Source organism: Carassius auratus, chromosome 10, assembly GCF_003368295.1.
Source record: "Carassius auratus strain Wakin chromosome 10, ASM336829v1, whole genome shotgun sequence".
Taxonomy (NCBI): domain Eukaryota; kingdom Metazoa; phylum Chordata; class Actinopteri; order Cypriniformes; family Cyprinidae; genus Carassius; species Carassius auratus.
The window spans coordinates 973,034-993,739 of record NC_039252.1 but is presented as its reverse complement, the minus strand read 5'-3'; the positions used below and the strand labels follow the sequence as shown (position 1 = coordinate 993,739).

Here is a 20,706-nt window from a genome sequence, read left to right as displayed (position 1 = left end):
AGATGTAGAAGTGTGTGACTGACGGCGTTGTGTGTGTTGGAGAGATCTCGCGCAGGTCTAATATCTGAATATGATCAGAGCTGCATATAAAGCATGTCTGATCGGAGGAAGCAGTGAGTGTAGGAGGGCTCTCGGTTTGGGCTGAGAGACAGAGACAGAGGGTGTGTACATGACCACAGATCTCACTCGATACACCTCTCTGAGGAGACTGCAGCTGTCCTGACAGAAATTAAGCTTCATACTCAGGATTACTAATCTGTAAAATGAATCTGGCTTCTTTATAGACACCACAGATGTGCTGCACTGATCTTCGAGCGAGTAATGAGTGTGTGAAGCGTTACTACAGCGGTAAGTGTGTGTGTGTGTGTGTGTGTGTGTGTGTGTGTGTGTGTGTGTGTGTGTGTGTGTGTGTGTGTGTGTGTCATAGGTTGCTGGTTTTGATGTGGGATTGATTGATTGACGGCTCTTTGTCCTGCTTTCTGTTTCTTATTTACATTCGTATATGAACTGTAGTGTACTGACATCAGATTCTGTGAGTTTCTTCATGCGACCATCAGTAAATGTGTGTCAGATCCCTGTAGTTTACGTTTTAATCGCAGAATTGTTTTCCTCATACTGTATATCTAAAATTGGTTATTTAATTGTTATTATTTTAACAAGAACTGCATTTTATAGTTTCATAAGTATTATGGAAGCCTATTAAGTATGTTTTGTTGTTGTTGTTGTTTTGTCGAGTAGGGTAATACAAGTAAAAGCGACCTAGTTCACCCAAAATGTCCAAACTCGTCATCATGTCCTCTGCAAGCCAGCAGTCCACAACAGCTCACTTCAGGAATTAACAAAGTTGCATCGATGAGTTTGAAGTACAGTGTTTGGCTAAACAGAGCAAACGAAAAGAGAAAGCGCAATCTATGGCTATTGTTAGCTCTCTATATAACGCTTACTGACAGAAAGACAAAGGTTGTGCTGAAAGATACTCAACCTTCCGACCTTGAATATTTTTTTGACAAATTTAATGTTATTTTATGGAAAACCATGTGAGTGGAATGTTGTTCAACTGAATGTACAAAGCAGACTGTTAGCTGAGATATCAAAAATAAAAAATAAAAACCCTGAAATAAGAGCGTGCGGTTTATCTGTCAATCAGATGCGTGTTAAAGTTGTGTTTGTTGCCGGAGCAACAGCAGAGTATTCTTTCACAATCAACCTGGATCCAATTAAAAGACTGTAAACATGAAGTGATCACATAGTGATCTGATGCTGCTGTAATGTTTCTGTTTCAAAAAATAAAATAAAAAAATAGTGTAATTATTGTCTGTTATAAACCTACGCCCTTGACCCTGTATGACTTAGACCTACTTTCTTCTGTGGAATGTTATAGAAGATATTTTTAGAAACGTCCATCCTATGAAAGTCAATGGGAACCAAATCAAAATATATTTTTGTGTTCCTTCTCTTGTGGTTAAGTGGTTCTGTTTTGGTCCAGACCCACAGAGACCGAGAGGGACATCCCCTTGAGCTGCAGGTGTTGAGCTCTGCTCCCGAGGCGAGAAGATGCTGCAGCAGATATTGTCTGACATGTTCATCGAGCCCGAGCTGCTGGCCGAGCTGAACGAGGAACAGAAACAGATTCTGTTCTTTAAGATGAGAGAAGAACAGATCCGCAGATGGAGAGAAAGAGAGGCGCAGCTGGAGAAGGAGGAAGCTGCACGTGTCAAAGTCAAAAAAGGTGTGTATTTACAGAGCAGAGGGTCTGTCACACATGTATGCCTCTCAGGATTTCACCAAGCACATTGTACATGGTTAAAGAAGAAGGTAGTACATTTGTCCAAAAGACATAATAGCATTATTACAGCCAACATATAATCAGCATTGACATTTTTTACTTTTTATTTAGATGCACATTTAAGGTCTTTCTTAGTGATATGTTGATGCATGTTTTATTTCAAAGAAACTTAATCACTTGTTCTTTCTATAGAATTAGTGCATGATGTTAAATAGTAGGCATCCTATACAGTCTTTTTATTCTTATTTATTTTTTAAATCCTACCTATTTTTTTTCCTCTAAAAAAAATCTAATCTTAGATATTTATTAGGCATTCATCATTGTGAATATTGTGAAATGTGTGTGTGCTGAATGAAGTTTCAGGAAAGTCTGTGTCGTGGATGAAGGGTCTGGATGAGGATGTGTGGGTTTGGGTGATGGGAGAGCATCCTGAAGACAAACCCTACGATCAAATCTGTGACGAGATCATGGGCGAGAGAGCAGCGCTGCAGGCTCAGAGAGAGGCCGAGAAGCTCCGGTAAAACACCTCGCACTCACTCTTATATATGATTTATGTATAATACACCTGTATATACAATAGTCAATCTGTACATTGTTATTCCATTTACTTGTTATTTAATTATCTGTGTTTTTGTCTTGTTACTGTCATTCTGTTGCACTCTGGAAGCTTCTGTCATCAAAACTCATTTCTTGTATGTGTAAAACATACCTGGCAATAAATCTCATTCTGATTCTGAATTATAAAGTAGCTTTTAATAATGTTATCCAATCTAATACTGAAAACAACCTTATATCATGAGAATCACCTTTGAAAATCATTATTATTTTGATTTATTTAAATATTATTAGACTTTAATTCATATTTTGAATACAGCTTTTATTTTCATATTTCCGGTTTTTTACTTTTTATTTTAATTTTTCTAACTTTTTTCATTTTCATTTGTCCCGCACACCACTCATGTTTGCATCATCACAGAAATTTTAATGAACAATATTTCACATTAAAATGCACCGCACCTATAATATGTTTTGAGTATGCAAGTGCTGTATTTTTTTCATATTATTACGTAGGTTTAATTATTTCTTTTCTTTTTAATGTAAGTTTTAGTTAAGTTTAGTTCATTTTATATTACCAGTTTTATTTCAACTTGAAACTTGATTCAGTTTGTATTGATTCAAGTTCTATTTTTTGTTAAGTTTTTCATTTAATAATTTTAACCAACTTGTTTTAGTTTTTGAGAGTTAACGCAGTTAAACTTGGCGGTAGCGCTGTAATAGTTCTTTGACTCATAATCTCCAAAGTGATCCATTCGCTCGGCTCTAGTTAAATATTTGACCAGTTCACTGGAATGCTGTCATCACAGCGCTTGTGTGCTAATACTGTGCTCCTAATGCACTTCCTTATGCTCTTCAATAGTGCACAGAAGTTAAAGTGAATACTAGTTTCTGTTTTTACAGCCATTTCTGGTGTAGGATTATAATAATCAGTGCCTGTTTGGCTGTATATCAGTGCAAACAAACCAAAGTGGCCAGTATTTCCATGATGCAATATGTGTTGTAGATAACTGCACTGAACTAAAGGGCAAACGTCTATGTTCAAAGTAACTGAAGAGGCATCTGCTGAATCAAAGGTGTGCGGTAACCTGCCTCTATCCAGTCAAACTATTAGTTAAACTGTACAACATTAAACTGCAGCAGTATGAAAGATGGGCTTAAATCCATTTTCATATCAGGGATCATACCTTTTTTAAAGAGTATGTAGCACGAGGAAATTCTTTTGTGTTTTCTCGTTGACATTCACAGTCTTGCCTCGCAGCGACTACTGTATTTCCTGTTCTGTGAATAATTAAAGACTTCCAGTAACTGTAAGAACCTGGCCTGCATGTTTTTGTGTCTTCACGCGCAGGGCTAAGAAAGAGGCTGAGCTGGAGAAGCGCTTCTCTGGGCTGTATGTGGATCCGGAGCAGACTGTGTTGTCAGAGCAGGAGATCCAGCGGAGGAGAGCGGAGGAGGAACTCAAGGTGCTCCCCGTCTCCTCTTTGCTTTTAAACACACGCTTGGGTTCGGTCTGTCCTGACCTGGAGGCTTGTTGTTTGTCAGACACTGGAGCTGGAGGAGAGGCGTAAGGCCGAGGAGGAGCTGAGGAGGCTGGAGCAGGAGAGGAAACAGCAGATTTACATCAGTCTGAAGGAGGTGCAGAGCAGGAAACACACTCCAGAGGAGGAGGACAAGGAGTGGCAGAACACGTGTAAACCATACAACCTACACCTCTCATCAGACACTCATTACAACTATTCAAGATGTGTACTCTACAGTGTTTTGAGAAATAGAGGCAGAAAGTTACATATTACCGGAAAACCAAAAAGAAAACAATTATAGACTTTATAAAATTAAGTGTTATGAGAGCGTTAGGATTTTTGGGAATCAGTAACATGAAAAAATAAATACTGTCAGATCGGTTAATTGTGATTAATCACATCCAAAATAAAAGTTTGTGTTTTATGTGTGTGTATTCATATATCCATATAAACATACACAGTACATACACATATTATGTAAACGCAAACATATTTTAGATGCGTAAATCATGGTTAATCGATTTGACAGCCCTAGAAAAAAAATCATTTTTATTTTTTATAATCTGTTATACTTTTGAGAATAATTCTCATTATCGCCTATGTTTATTATCATTACAGTAGTACAGTATTTTTTTTACTGTAATACAGGTAAAAAAGTATTTACATCCGTTTAATACTTGAAATTATGCATACATTAAACCTTAAATATGAATCTATTATTGGGGAACACTTTATTTTGAGGACCAACTCTCACTCTTAACTAGCACACGTATAACTAGCATATTAGCTGTTTATTAGTAGCTATTAATAAAAAATATATTAAAAAATAAGATGTTTATTTGAGCAAAATTCAGTTAATAGTTAGTTCATAATGAGAATTGGACCTTCAAATAAACTGTGACCTATTATTGTTTTTCTGCATTACAATAATAAGAATCTAATGTACAAACCAGATTCCAGAAAAGTTGGGACACTGTACAAATTGTGGATAAAAACAGAATGCAATGATGTCGAAGTTTCAATTTTCAATATTTGACATGGCATCAACACATCTAAAGAAAGTTGGGACAAGGCCATGTTTAGCACTGTGTGGCATCTTCTTTTTATAACAGTCTGCAAACGTCTGGGGACTGAGAAGACAAGTTGCTCAAGTTTAGGAAGAGGAATGTTGTCCCATGCTTGTTTAATACAGGCGTCTAGTTGCTCAACTGTCTTAGGTCTTCTTTGTCGCATCTTCCTCTTTATGATGCACCAAATGTTTTCTATGTGTGGAAGATCTGGACTGCAGGCTGGTCATTTCAGTATCCGGATCCTTCTTCTACGCAGTCATGATGTTGTAATTGATGCAGTATGTGGTCTGGCATTGTCATGTTGGAAAATGCAAGGTCTTCCCTGAAAGAGATGATGTCTGGATGGGAGCATATGTTGTTCTAGAACTTGGATAAACCTTTCAACATTGATGGTGCTCATCTTTCCAGATGTGTAAGCTGCCCATGCCACACACACTCATGCAACCCCAAACCATCAGAGATGCAGCTTCTGAACTGAGCAACGATAACAACTTGGGTTGTCCTTGTCCTCTTTAGTCTGGATGACATGGCGTCCCAGTTTTCCAAAAAGAACTTGGATTTCCAAACATGAAAAACGCCCAAAGAAAACGCCTGCACTTCTGGATCATGTTTAAATGGCTTATTTTTTAACCTATAGAGTTTTAGCCGGCAACGGCGGAGGGCACGGTGGATTGTGTTCCCGGACAGTGTTTTCTGGAAGTATCCCTGAGCCCATGTTGTGATTTCCATTACAGTATCATTCCTGTATGTGATGCAGTGCCGTCTAAAAGCTGAAGATCACAGCATCCAGTATGGTTTCAGTATGGTTTTCCGGCCTTGGCCCTTACGCACAGAGATTGTTCCAGATTCTCTGAATCTTTGGATGATATTATGCACTGTAGATGATGATTACTTCAAACTCTGCAATGTTTCTCTGAGTAAATCCTTTCTGATATTCCTCCACTATTTTTCACCGCAGCATTGGGGGAATTGGTGATCCTCTGCCCATCTTGACTTCTGAGAGACTCTGAGACTCTTTTTATACCCAATCATGTTGCCAATTGACCTTACAAGTTGCAAATTGGTCCTCCAGCTGTTCCTTTTATGTACATTTAACTTTTCCGGCCTCTAATTGCTACCTGTCCCAACTTTTTTGGAATGAAATTCAAAATGAGCCAATATTTGACATGACATTTCAAAATGTCTCACTTTCAATATTTTATATGTTATCTATATTCTATTATGAATAAAATATAAGTTTATGAGATTTGTAAATTATTTGTACAGTGTCCCAACTTTTTTGGAATCGGGTTTGTAAATCATCACTGAGAAAATTGAGAATTACACAAACAAAAAAAAATGCAATAACTTGTTATTTGGAGAGGAGCTGACACATGAGAAGGGATGTTTTGTTCTCTGTGGTTCTGTTTGTGCTGTTATTTTTGTAGTCATGCATAAATAACAGGCATAACCGGTGCTGTTTTGCATACATGGTTCCAGTGCAGAAGTCAAAAGCTGCAGACGTGCGCAGACGATCTCTGGCCAAGCAGACTATTGAGGACCACCGCAGGCGCTCGGTCAGAGCTCTGGAAAGAGGACGTGTAGCAGCCATGACAAAGGCCTTTGGCAGCACAGATCCAGCCCCTGCACCCAAACCCAGAAACACCAGCAACAACAGCAAAGCTATCAGCCGGTGAGTCATCAGTCATCACGGCCACGTTTACAAGCACGTCATCCGGTCAAAAAAATGGTCACATTTATTCTGAAAAAGTTGTAATCATGAACTGTTAACAGCTTCACTCTTGTGGAAATGCTGAAAAATGCTTGCTCTTTTGTTGTATTTGTGTAATTATTCATGCTCTGTTCATGTTAACAGCACACTGAAGGTGTGAGCCAAAGCCAAATGTAGGTCACCCATCTGTTTAGTGATTTACATTCATTTCCTTTAATGCTAGGATGAAAGCGTTCTCCTCACTGCAGAAATCCTTTCAATTTCATTCAGACATGGAAATATAATTAAAAAGTGGATATTGTGAATAAAGTGTCTAAATTACATATAATGTCATCTTATTTAGATAAAAAAAAGATATTTTGGCTTAAATCCATGTGCATGTAAACACAATTAAACAGGGCAGGATTGAGGATATTTGAATAGGGTGAGAAATATGAACGGAGACATGTCGATAAGACATCAATATCTGGGTCAAGAATAAAAATTCTTTGTTTAGTAGAGACACCATCATTCAGAAGTTTGGGGTCTGTAAAGCTGCATCCCAAATGACACACTATACAATATGCACCCATACACTCTCTACTTATGTACTCAACCATGTAGTGTATGAATTATATATTAGTTATTTTGTGATTCATAATAGCCCCTCCCCCTCTGCTAGGGAAGTGCAGCTGTGACAGTTGAGTTCATGAAGTGTCCAACATTCCGTACTTCACTCTTCCGCTCATTTAAGAGCATCATCCAGGTGTTTCAAGTGCTTTTTCTTTTTAGAGTTGTGTGATCGCAGTACTAACTCTATTTATTCCACAAAACGCCATAGAATAGTGCATAAGTACGTGATTTGGGACGCATCTTGTTTTGTGAAAGTGAAAAACAAGATGCACCAAAAACTGCGTATTTTGAAATATTTTTTTTGGGATTCTTTAATTAACGAAATGTTCAAAAGAACAGCATTTATTTGAAATAAATGTTATATATGATTTTACTGTCACTTTTGATTAATGTGTCCTTTGTGAATAAAATCATTTATTAATTAATTAATCAATTAATCTAACCGGTAATGTAGTGGTAAATGTTTTTTTGTTTGATAGTTTGTCCTAAATTTGGATTTTAGTGGAATATAAATTTATTGTGGAATGAATGCAGTGATATGTTTATTATTCAGGTTTTCTCTGAATGCTGGTCAGTCTGCTTTGTGTTTACAAAAATGAGCATGCAACTCATTTATTAGAATACTGATTACAGAATTGTGATGTAAGTTATTGTATTTTGATATTTTTTTCATCTCCCGCTGCATTCGATATCAATATAATAATCTGTATAATACAGTCAATTAATTAGTCATCAGAAAGTTATGCGAGACTTTGACTTAGTGGCGTATTAATCATAGCTGCATATTCATCTGAGGAATGTTGTACTGCAGACTGTTCTGTGAAAGTTCTAGGATAATGTTAAATGTGCTTCCACAGAGCTTCAGATGTACGCTTGTTCATCCAGGATTTGAATAAATAGGCCGACTGTATGTGAGAGTAATCTCTTGTGCTGTGATGGACAGGAAGGGTGGCATGCGGCGCTCGCTGTCAGCGTCTAGTCGAGATCATATTATTCGCTGGTTCAAAGAGGAACAGCTGCCGCTCCGAGCCGGATTCCAGCGCGACCAGAGCCGGATCGCACCCTGGTTTCACGGTGAGAACAAACATGAGACTATATTCCTTTGCTTCAGTGTGAGAATGCAGCTGGATCCTCATGTTCCCTGCAGGAATCATCTCCCGTGAAGAGGCAGAGGCGCTGCTGGAGGACGGCGAGCCCGGGCTCTTCCTGGTGCGTGTCAGCGAAAGGGTCTTTGGTTATGTGCTTTCCTACAGATCCAGTGAGGGAGTCAAGCACCTGCTGATCGATGCTTCAGAGAGCTGCTACATGCTGCTGGGAGACCAGATCAGATTCAGCTCGCTCACTGAACTGCTGGAATATCATCAGGTAAATGCACTGGTGCTGAAACCACTGCATCCGGGCCACAAGAATCCCAAACCATTTCTGCATGCTAGTTTTTAGGTCCACACATCACAAAAACAAACATTTCTTCAGGTGCACATAAAAAAAACGTTCAAAGGTTTGTTCACCCAAAAATGAAAGCTCCTCGCGTCTGATAAATGTCCTGCAGAGTAAAGTCAAGAGCACATTCCAGTGTACAACATTCACACCCAGCTCAATTCATTATTGTGTCTGTTTTCAATCCGCTGCATTCCTTTCCTCATGACTATTTTATTTCTTTGTACTCCACTGTAACAACATGAAGACATCATATCTTGCACATTTGTGCTCTCCTGATTTAATTTTCACAATACCCACAAATTATTCTCTGGAATGCATTTATAATCTTTTGTTGTTCTCCCCGAACCCTCATGTCTCAAGTTTGTTTTCAAATGGATGCTTTTAAATGTAATCGTCTCCCTTTTCACTTCTAATCTGTAACACTTTAGTATAGGGACCAGTTCTCACTATTAACTAGCTGTTTGTTAGCATGCGTAAGCATTAACATGCTTATAAAGCACATATTCTGCATCTCTAATCCTACACAATACCTAAACCTAGCAACTACCTTACTTACTATTAGCAAATTTATTGAGATCAAATTCATAGCTAATGGTGTTAATAGCAAGAATTAGACATTTAAAATAAAGTGACCACCAATTCCTGCTTGCAGTGTTTACTGGACCATTTCTAAAGCAAGTAAAGTTGCTGAAGGCATGTTGATTTGTTGCTAAAAGTTGCTTAATGACTGTGACATTTGTGGCGTAGAATATGCATCGAAATTACTCAAATCTCAGGAAAGAATCACATTTGAAATTTGTTCATTTAGATTCGTTCATCAAAATAAACAGTATAATATTATAATTATTATATTTATTAGTAAATATAAAAATGTTTTTTACAGATTTTTAATTTTTAAATACAACACTGATTTAGGGAAAAAGTTAAATTTTTAAACAATTACATTTTATGTTATTTCTAAATAACTGTTTTTTTCCCCCCTTTATTTATAAGCGCTTTTAACAATACAGATTGAGTCAAACCAGCTTTAGAGTATTATATAGGAAAATATTGTGTAATAATAATAATACATATTATTTATAGGTGCCTTTCTACACACACCATTAACAAGGCAATCACAATATTAAGAAAAAAACCAAAGACATTGAGATACGAAACGATAATAATAATAAAAAAAAAACACTTTGGGCAAAAACAGGGCACAGTGTACCATGTTAATATGAAGGAGTTTTCTGTATTCTATTCATTTTTCACCAGTATTTTAATCACACTTTGCATTTTGATACACATTTTTGAGATAAGATCAACAGTGTATGTAAATGATTAACAATTACAGGAACGAACTAACAACTAGGGAGTGCCATGAATGAAGAACAGTTATTATTGAAAACCACTAGCAACTTGATTCACATGTGATGTATGTACAGCTGAACACCTCTCTCCAGCTCTCTTCCCACCGATGTGCTGCTCGGCTGGCTAGCTGCTCAATGCTTTCTGCTTTTTGTGTGGTTAAGAAGAAAAATGCATGCTTTTTTATCAGTCGACTCACTTTTCAAATACATTTTTAAAATAGCTAGATTTGTTGCTATGTGCTTTTGTAAAATTAAGTGGTCACACTGAGTGTTAACTATGTTCTGTGGCCTCAGGTGGAGCCGCTGAGCTCGTCTGGAGCGGAGGAGTATCTGCGGAGAGCGTGTGGACAGAAAGCAGCTCCAGCGGATTACACCGATCTCTTCAGCTGAACACAGCACTGGCTCGGCTGCATCATGATGCTGTTTATAGGCACCGTCACGCTTCATGAGCACATTTTATCTGGAGTTTAAATCAAACATTAGCCACCCTAAAGCATGAGACTGTTGCTTTGTGTAACAGAGCGGATGAAACATGAAGTGAAACTGAGAAGTCTATTTTTATAAGACAGAGTACCTTATGCATTTCAGATTTTGATATGACAAGCGGACTCTGCTTTTTATTCTGTACTAACCAGCCGGTCAGTTAAAAACAAACCCACTGTCACAGATGTTACTGGAGATTATGGAAAGTGTGAAATCATCATGATGTACGATGAAGCAAACATTATTTTTATTACAACACATGTAGTTTTGCTCCTCTGACACTTTATAATAAAAGTGTTTGGCTGTGATATGAAAACATGTTGGCTGACAAAAAAAAAAACATTGAGCACTTTTTAAATTAATTGTGAAGGAAAACACTAGTGCAGGGTTCAGTTGGTACTTTAAAATCCATTATCTAACACAGAGAGGTCACAATTTCATTTACATTTAATTGCTTAAAAATACACAAGAAAGATCTGAACATAAATGTGCATTCACAAACACTTCAAAGTGACTTAAGTTTGGACTCTCACAGAAGTGTGCAAATGTAAGCTTCCCTTATTGATGTGCACATATTTCATAAAGTGACATGACATGCATCAGTACTCTCCGATTCAGTTGGAGAATGACACAAAGATCATCCAAAACAAATCTAGACTTATGTTTCCCTTAATGTTTCCATTAATTACTGTATGCAGGTTACATTTCACAAAAAGATTGCATTTGTGTTGCACACTCACTTCATCTGCATCTGTGGCATCTTCAGCAAGATCCTAGTTTTTTGAGAACTTGATTTTGAACGTGAATAATTGAAAAGTGATGTTGTGCAGAATTCACTGGTGTTAAATACAGTTCAAGTAATAATTAAAAAACGAAAAAGAACGAGGAAGCAAATATTGAGGTAAGATGATGATCAGTGATTCTGAAGAAAATTGAAATGCATTTAAAAACAATTGAATTTCTGCTGAAATAGTTTGTCTAGCTAATAAAAGCAATATGATAAATGCATAGCTTTAATTAAACCCTTTTAAAATATAAAATAATAATACATTTTGTGCCTCGTCGAGTTGCTCTTCCATCAGGTGTAAACAGACGTGTGCGGTTCACTCGAGGCACAGCGTGCTACATGAAGAACTGTCCGAACAGATTGGCCACGCCGAGGAGGATGAGGAAGCTGTGGAAGACAGCGGAGGGCCAGCGTAACTCACCTCTGCGTCTCAGAGAGATCATGTGGATCAGAGAGGGAAGCACAAACACCAGAGCCAAGCCACATATGGCCCCCGAATACCTGAGAGGAACAAAACAAGTCACCTTCATTTGATACGGTTCAGACTGTGTCAGAGCAGCTCCACAGAGATATACAGACTCTGCAAACTCAACTGTGTGATTACTGAAGAAATCCTTCACAGCACAGACTCTTACCTGCTGATGGAGCCGATGTTGGGGTAAAACCTGGCCATTAGGACTCCAGTTCCCACCACAAGGATGTTCAGAATAAACACATGAAGGAAACTATGAATGGAAAGAGACGGCACCAATAATGTCAATGCATTTTACACAGACGAACCTTTGAGATCATTCTTTAAATAGACAGGGCAAGTAAAAGCAGTTTCATGGGGTTTTGTAATAAAGACTGTTTTTGTATGAATGAGGCTGTGGTTTAAATGCAGAACTGTTAAGGAAGTCTCACACTGGAAAATAAGTGCCACGTACAGTTATTGCCCCAATATGAGCTAATATTCAGCCATCAAATACAGGAATTAAAAAAATGCATCAAAAGCAAATATAAGTAATTTGAAGGGTTAACACTGGTCAATATAAAGAGGAATAATGTACAGTGGTAGACTGAATCTCAAACAAACCTTTCATCAACACACTTAAGCATTTTAAATGATGTTATGAAGAACTATGACAAAGCTCCTTCTAAAAGGACAAGGCCACCTTAATTAATAATAGAGTTGTCCTCTTTTATTCTATAATGTGCAATGCACATCTCTAAAATGTGTTTGTGTTTCATTCTCTGAAAGACAAAAACATGGGTGCAGTGATCATTTTATCGTCGCTATTTGTGAAAATCTGCTTTACTATTCAAAAGTGATATTAAATCTCTTGTATTTAATTCCCACAGAACAGTCAGTCATTACAGCCAAGACTCAGACACACTTCACATTTGTTTCAGTGAATGTGTCAAAGCTATAGAGACTGAATTGAACTGATCAGTGCTCTGGAAGTGACTGATCCTCACTCGCTGAGGACATCTGCTGCTGAAACACATCTCTCTCATCTTCATCTGACCCTCTAACTCTAGCCCTCTCTATTCTAATTCTGTTCTTAATCACTCCAGACTTGCACTCTGTTCATTTACTAACTGCTTTTTTTCCTTTTCTTTTTTAAACACACTAGCTTCTCTATTCTTTTTGTATTCCATTTTTTTATTATATATAAAAAAAAATTGTAATGTAAATGTTGCGTAAAACAACTGCAATTCAATTCGTTAAAGAAACAATTCCTGTCTTTAAAGCATAATCTACAAAGTGTATTCTATAATCAGTAAATACTATAAAATAAAGCATGTTAGTATCACTTTTACAAGCAGAAATAAAAAACAAATCCACTACTACGATTAAACTACGACTGACCCTGGATAATGGTCCCCAAACAGCTGTCCCAGGAGCTGCACGCGCACCAGGTACCCCAGCAGAGGATACACGGTGGTCATCTGGAACAGAAGACCAGTCCTCGCTACGAACACCAGGACATCGCTGCTGGGGAAGTTATCCAGGAAGTTCTGCAGAGGAGGACCAGACACTGTCAGTGTGAACCAATGGCCCTCACACAGCTCACACACATCTTACTGAGGTCTCACTGGCTCAATGCAGTCCTTCGACAGCGGCGGTGATGGGAAGGCAGCGAAGATCAGCACGCCCACATAGAGGTACGTTAACCCCACCAGCAGATACGCCAGAGACAGATCCCGCACCTGCCAACACAACACCACACATTCACTGCACTACCAGCACATCTCAGCACTTCACCAGGGGGAACATCTACACTTGCAATATATGCTGAAGAAAAACAGTATTAATATTGCATTATATTATTGGTCAGTCTTGAGCACTGAAACGTGCACAGTGTGTTCTTGAAAGGTTTCAGAAGAATTCACCTAACATAATTCTCACAAAATCAATATTTATGTCTTCATATCTTCATGTTGCTACAGCAAACAACTCCTGTTCGCTCACTGACTGGATAAGTGCTATGGTCAAACCACACACACTAACTATAGTTTGGCTTCTTCCTGATCTTCCTAACAACTCACTCTTGACCACACTGACCCGTCTCCATTCTCCATTTGTACAAAGTACAGCGCAAAAGCCGTTTTAGTTTCTCTGTAGCAGAAAAAGAAACCTTCTGCACCCGCTGCAGACGTGTAATGGCTGAAACTAATCCCACGAGGACAGATGTGATGTTTTGAGGCCATAATAACACACTGATGAGAACACTCACGTTGTTTTCCTGATGTTTGTTGGTCTTCATAAGCGTGATGATGCAGTTGTGAATGAAAAACGCTAGTGTGAGGACCCCACTCAGCTGAGGAAACAGCGATCTGAACTCTAAACCAGAGATAATCCACCAGAACATTACACAGAGAAAAGAGTAATATACTAGCATAACTAGTACCATAACTAGCCCTTTAAAATGAGTTTACATGTGATTTCAAGTCATTGCATGATTTAAAAAAAAAAAAAAAGAGAGCGAGTCCTTTACCTGGAAGAAAAAACGTTGATGAATCAAACCAGTGGAAGTCCAGGTGAAAGCCCAGTCCAATGGCTTTATATGTGACCAAGAAGATGAGATAACCCACTGACAAGGTGCCTGTGAAACCAACGAAAGCCTCTTATACAGCAGCAGCATGGAAGAGGACACTGATCCAAACACAAGCTGAGAGCAGATATATTATACTCATACCGAGGAAGGTGAACCTGGCGAAGAAGGAGGCCGAGCGGAAGTTGAGCAGCGGCAGCAGAAGGACCACCAGGTAAAACGGGATGGTGTGTGTTTTACTCCACCAGCGATCAAACACCGCTCCTGTGCTGTTCTCCCCCGCAGAGTACTGGAGAGTGCTGTGACCCCCGTCTGGATCCAGGTTTGGGTACGGACATATCACTAGAGAAACACATGCTGTCAGACTGAACTCAACAGAAATAATCTTATATAAAAAACACTTTAAATGGCCAAGCACATGAAATGCAGCAACTGATTCCAGTTCTGGACCATTATTATGAACTGACATTTTAGGCAAATTATTTATAAAGTTACAAGTACATTTTTTTAAAGTGCTATAAATGTGAATTAAACAACTTGATGCATCATTTTTGTCTCCTCTCCAGATCATTAGGGAAACATTCACACTCCTTTGACTGAATGGAGCACGGGAAACTATAGTGGACACTGACCAAGGACAACACGCTTTATATTAATTATACAGTCTACTAATTACCAAAAAGCACTGTTCTGTCTCTTTCAAATAGCTGTATCTCAGACAAAGACTTTCCTTTACTATCAGCAGTAATCGCTTCCCTTAATAGTACACATGTTGTTGTTTTCACTAATATGCTACCTGTATATGTTACCATCTCAAAAAATGTGTTTTTGATGGTAAAAGTTATTTTTGAACAATCGAATCTGGGCTGAAATATTAATTTATTAAAACTCGAATTAATACTGTATTAGGAAGTACATGCATGAAAGCAGTTCTGATATTATTCTGATATATATCTGATTTAAATGCTCTTTAACACAATATGTTGTTTGTATGCGGTTCATGCATTTCTTTAATAACAAGCTGTTTCGACTCTGAAGTATTATGCATGCACATGCAGCAAGTCTTGTGCACTTCCATTTAAATCATGACACATCATCACACCCGAATAAACTGTGATTGATATGTTTTGATGAAACATCAGTAATGAATCAGTAAATCACATGAGGACATTGACATGCATACAGGCTACAGCAGACGTTATTTTACACTACTATTTGAAGCTTCAGCTTTTCTAAAGAGGAAGTGTGATGAAGGCCTGTAATAATAATGGATCTGTGTGTGCACTCACCTCTATCTGTTCCATTCGTGCCAAAAGCATCTGATGCGCTCACATTGTGAACATAGTCTGTGGATGGCAAATACACAAGCGGTTATACAGCAGTCCATCTCTTAACGGACAGCAGAACACATGAGGAGAACAAACACTCACTGTAGATGAACTTTCCTGTGTTGAACAGGAAGTTGGACATGAGGACCCAGTAGACCACCATCGCACCGATCAGTGACACCAGTGAGAAGACAAGACTCGACCACTTTCCAAATCCACCAAAGTAATATTTACACACGTCAGGAAACTCCCAGTCTGAGGTGTCTACATAAGCTGCAAACAGTCACGTTAAACACCCGCTGCGTCGGTGCAAGAGTGGAAATAGTTACACAGATCAACATCCCATTCATTGTAGGAACACGTGAAAACTGATCTAGCAGAAACTCCTGAGGTCGTTAAATGATGGCGTTCGCTAGACCAGCTTATGTGAATTAGATGAACATAGGAACGGTATTAATTCGGACAAACTAACACACTTTCTGGATGATCCTGTCTGTCACATAAGAACAACCAGAGCTGTCATTAGGTGTATAGCGCCCCTCATTGCACATTAAACTGAGAATGCTATAAACATAACCAAATAATGAATGTTTTTGTCTGAGTCACTGTATCTCTCATAACTTCAGCCTTCTGCATTGGGGCAGTAAAAACAGTGAGAGACAGGCTGTTTATTAGAGAGCGGTCATGTGTTCGGCTTACGTATGGACTCTCTGGACTTTAATACTCTGTAGCAGCAGTAGAGCGTCAGCAGACCCATGAGAACAATAATGATGATCCCCAGAGTGAAGCCAGCCTAGAAACAGAACAAAAAATCATTTCTCCTCTTACCAGCCTGCAGTGAGGAAAGGAAATACTGACACCAGAAAAACTTAAACTAACTTGTTTTATGCCCCATGGTATACTCAGTATAGATGTTCCCATCATGGTGTTCCATATGGCGAAGCTGCACACACACACACACACACACACACGCTTAAATCAAAAGGTGTTTCAATAACTGCTTGTACAGTACATTTCATGTAAATCTGCTCTGCGTGTCTTAACTCCACTAAAACTAACTGAAAAAATAATGCTCTCTCCATTTAACATGCTAGCACATAACTGTGCTGTTTAAGGCAATTATTGTTAGGTTTTCTGACTAACTGTTAATAGCATTAACTTTCTAGCTCTGTATCTTTCCACGCTCTATAACGCTGTAATACACACACTTAAACCTGCTCTGGCAGAGCTCTTCATAAAGCAATGCATTCAAAGCCTTTTCAAAGGTGATCTTACATTGTGATAATGCTGGGGTTTTTGGCAGTACTGTCGCCCCCCTGCACTTTGAACGCTGTTCCCAGTGGACTGTAGACATAGATGTCCTCAGGACAAGGAATAACATGATCTGGAGGTACCTGGGGAAGATAAGACACATGAACATCACGGTGGCTTCGTGATATACAGGACAAGACTGCACCTTCAGGAGTCCCCAGACAAATGATGCATTGTCCTGAAATACTGCTGGAGATCGAGTGATTGTGTTCATCTGTACTTAGAGATACATCCTCCACAAACCAAACCAGGCAGAACAGAAAAAAAGGAAAGCAGAGCCACAGTCATATTCAATTATACACAGACACAAACAACAGACCGCTCACAAATATCGGCGAAAAAAGGAAGCAGAAAGAAAAAACACCCTCAAAGAGCAGGATTCTCTCACAATCATGAGATTTTGGCTCGAGACTAACTGGAATATAAATATCTTCACTGTTTAAGTCAAAGTGTTTGTTTGTTCACTCCAAAGCTACATTTCATTTCACATAAAAAGGATATTTCCACAAGTTTTGAAAGACATAAGTCCGAGTAAATTTTGTAAACCTTCATTGGACCGGTGTCGAATGAATGAATCATTTTGAATATGATTCACAATTTTTCATTTTCATGTGTCATTTTAAGGTCTGACTAAAACACAAAGCCTTAACTGTATAGTGTACAAGTAATATATTTTCCATTTTTGTAAATTTGCACCACATTTATTGTTGATCTGCTCGTTTTTTCAAGAGGAATTCGAGCATGTGTGAAAGATTTCCCCCTGCAGACTTCTCAATGGGTTCAAGTTGGTTGCATGAATTTGCTGTTGACCCACAGAAAGCTGCTTGGTCTGAAAGTGGCTTCTATGCAAGCTGTAATTCATCAGGGTTTTACTTGTTACTCAGAAAAAATAAAACAATGCATCTTTTTTCCTACAGTTTCTGCGATTCAATATTTATAATGTGATCGCACCTTAACATCTGTATAAAGGTATTAAATATTAACAGCTTATCTCTGTTGCATAAACATGATAACGTGTAATATGTTATAGACAAAAATAGTTGCCATTGTACAAATTATAAAAAATGAAAACCCTAAGCATTTTAAAACAAATGTGCATTTTATGGCATTTGTGCATTCACTTACAATTGCTATTTGACATGCACGGTGATCACACAAGGCCTAATAAACCACCTATAGATATTTTGATGCTTGCTCGTCCAGACACAGGTTTAAACCTTTAGGAGGTATTAGTGCCAGGTCAAGCAGGAGGCAGGGACGCACCAGCAGTGGGTCTGAAGAGGCGGTCAGACGCCCGTAGTAATGCACTCTGCTCCTCAGCACCGCAGCTTCAGACGACACACGCTCCTGAACATCATCTCCCACTATGTTTCTGGGCTCCACGTGAAACGGCCTGAAAGACCAAGCAAAGAATTATCATTGTATATTTGCCCCAGACCTGAAACAGCTCATTAAGCAGGTCTGGACGTGACCTCATGAAGGGGGCTAGATCTCCAGAAACAGGACTGGACACCTCAGCATTAATGCATTTTGTAATATTATGCACATGGAGGTAATATGCTTCTGAACAGCACCAGGAGGTTTCAGTTTCACATAGCACTACGTCTTCGACAGTATTTGTGAAATACCAGAGAGTGTTAATTCAATCGGGCTAGTGGTGCTAATTAATCCTGCAAGGAAACAGCTTTCTGAGTAAATGTTAGGGGAGGAAAGCACTGATGTCTGGAAACACTGTCCCAGCTCCTGTGAAAATTTGACCATAAATATTTGTCAAGTATATTTAATCAATTTATGTTTTACCCTAAAAATTAATGCATAGCTGAATCACTCCACAAGATGAAAACATTCTACGTCTTTTAGTATATATTCATTTAATGCCATGTCAGCGTCAAAGGCTATTTTCATGGCAAAAACAGCTTTAAAAATAGAAATATTCTGTTCTTAAATTAAAGCCAGCAGAAGAACAGTACCTTCTCTGCTTGGGGTCCAATGAATCGGTGTAATACTCCCCAGCTTGCACTGATCCTAGTAACGGTTTACTGTCCTCATCCATGACGCTTGTGCTTTGTTTAAACCCTCATCACCTGGAAAGGCATTTGTCCAGTAACTCTTTACATGGAAAAGACATAATGAGACATGTCTCACACAGACTCGAAAGCGTCACAGAACAGAGATGGCTGTCCTGTGAGTAACACAACTCCTGCCATCAGCTGAGGCATGTGTTATTCATTTAGAGATTTGTGTTAGGATTGTGGAACACAAATTATTATAACACACACACACACACAGAGCAATTGCATTGAGGACAATGAATGTCCTCACAAAGACAGATGTACAAGAATGTGTGTGTGTGCTTCAGATCAACTGAATTAGGGTTGAATTTTTTTAATTACGATCAATCACATTCAAAACTAAAGTATATGTTTATATACTTTGTGTGTGTGTACTGCATATATTTATTATGCATATATAAACACACACTTATGTATATATTAAGAAATGTAAGATTTATCAATAAAAAATATATAATATAAATTCCATACAAATAACACACACACAAACACTGTATATATGTGCATGTGCATTTATATATACACATAATAAATATACACAGTATGCACACATACTGCAGTATGTAAACCCTAAACTAAATAGAATTTAAATGTTAAAATCAGTATATCAAATTCATTATTACCATTACAATGAACATTATCTACATTTCCAGCACACTGAAGCAAAGCCATTCAAAAAAAAAAAATCTAATCACTAATCAACGGTGATTTAATCTGATTAAGAGAGAACAAAAGAGTTTAGTAGATTACCTTTCCTGTTGTTTGGATCCTTAAACAAAACGCGTTTGTGAACAGAGCATTAATATATATGTATAAAATATATAAGCAATTGCCTGTGAAAAGAGCAGGTGAGCTGAAGCTGTGCTGTTTGAAGGCACTTCTGAGAGTCATATGACATCAGGTGTCATTATATGAGCCCTGCATCTGCGCTTCATATCAGTGAGTCAATCATTCAGTTTCTGTTCTCTTAAAGGAGACGAGCATCTGTAGTTCACATGATGAACAAAGACAGACTCTGGATGCGCGAGTGCCTCTTCATTTAGACTATAACCTAATAAACAAGAACCAAAACACGACCTTCAAGCGATCATTATTAAATACACTAGCGTACATCAACTCAAGAGACCCTCCGTAAACTCAATTTGGATCATAAAAGGAACAGAATAGTTTTTTTGCACAGGTAGCTATTCATACGCTTCCCTGAGATTCCGTGTAGCTTTAGTAGGCTATTTAAATGAAAATAAACAGGAACCTTGAATTATAAATTTACCAAAGCAGACAAAAGCTGACAATCTGCTGAGACAAACAAATGTTTTGAAAATAAATCTCGGTATATAAACGGCACATGCTTTTCAAGTGTCGCATGAGATTAGTAGTTCAGCTTCCGTCGCTACACAACGCTCGAGGAACGCGAGGAAGCCTTCAAACAACTACATTACCCATAATTCCAGAGCGGGCAGACAAACCCTTATAAACGAATGAGGACGTTAACAAAATTGATTAAACAGAAAACTAACGTTTTATATCGAATAAAAATGTTTATTGTACGCATTTTAGTGTAATTTAGTGTTGTTGATTTGTGATTAAAGAGTTAACTTTAACAGAAGACAGAGGTTCTTAACCAGGAGAGCTCAGAAA

At 38.2% G+C, this 20,706-nt stretch overlaps 2 protein-coding genes across 6 annotated transcripts; one reads left to right on the top strand and one right to left on the bottom strand.

Annotated features, from left to right (window-relative positions):
• On the top strand, window positions 1-10,809 carry sh2d4a (SH2 domain containing 4A). 3 transcript variants are annotated; one of them, XM_026273077.1, is made up of 10 exons: window positions 1-161; window positions 285-348; window positions 1,468-1,729; window positions 2,144-2,303; window positions 3,693-3,807; window positions 3,887-4,034; window positions 6,414-6,606; window positions 8,201-8,331; window positions 8,405-8,622; window positions 10,344-10,809. In XM_026273077.1, exons 3-10 carry the CDS (start codon window positions 1,555-1,557, stop codon window positions 10,437-10,439), a joined length of 1,236 nt encoding a protein of 411 aa, XP_026128862.1. In that variant the 5' UTR covers window positions 1-161; window positions 285-348; window positions 1,468-1,554; the 3' UTR covers window positions 10,440-10,809. The 3 variants fall into 3 exon arrangements, with proteins under 3 accessions (XP_026128862.1, XP_026128861.1, XP_026128860.1); XM_026273076.1 differs by having other exon boundaries at window positions 2-161; window positions 1,487-1,729; XM_026273075.1 differs by lacking the exon at window positions 1-161 and having other exon boundaries at window positions 169-348.
• Window positions 10,810-10,961: 152 nt separating this feature from the next.
• slc38a9 (solute carrier family 38 member 9) lies at window positions 10,962-20,449 on the bottom strand. 3 transcript variants are annotated; one of them, XM_026273074.1, is made up of 15 exons: window positions 20,339-20,449; window positions 18,967-19,080; window positions 18,260-18,389; window positions 16,961-17,079; window positions 16,565-16,628; window positions 16,385-16,478; window positions 15,788-15,958; window positions 15,647-15,703; window positions 14,502-14,699; window positions 14,301-14,408; window positions 14,040-14,146; window positions 13,399-13,512; window positions 13,172-13,320; window positions 11,955-12,044; window positions 10,962-11,820 (listed from the first exon to the last, which is right to left on the bottom strand). In XM_026273074.1, the coding sequence occupies exons 2-15, from the start codon at window positions 19,047-19,049 to the stop codon at window positions 11,655-11,657; spliced, it is 1,650 nt and encodes a 549-aa protein (XP_026128859.1). In that variant the 5' UTR covers window positions 19,050-19,080; window positions 20,339-20,449; the 3' UTR covers window positions 10,962-11,654. The 3 variants fall into 3 exon arrangements, with proteins under 3 accessions (XP_026128859.1, XP_026128858.1, XP_026128857.1); XM_026273073.1 differs by lacking the exon at window positions 20,339-20,449 and adding an exon at window positions 19,819-20,268 and having other exon boundaries at window positions 18,967-19,105; XM_026273072.1 differs by lacking the exon at window positions 20,339-20,449 and adding an exon at window positions 19,819-20,268.
• Between the last annotated feature and the right edge of the window lie 257 nt (window positions 20,450-20,706).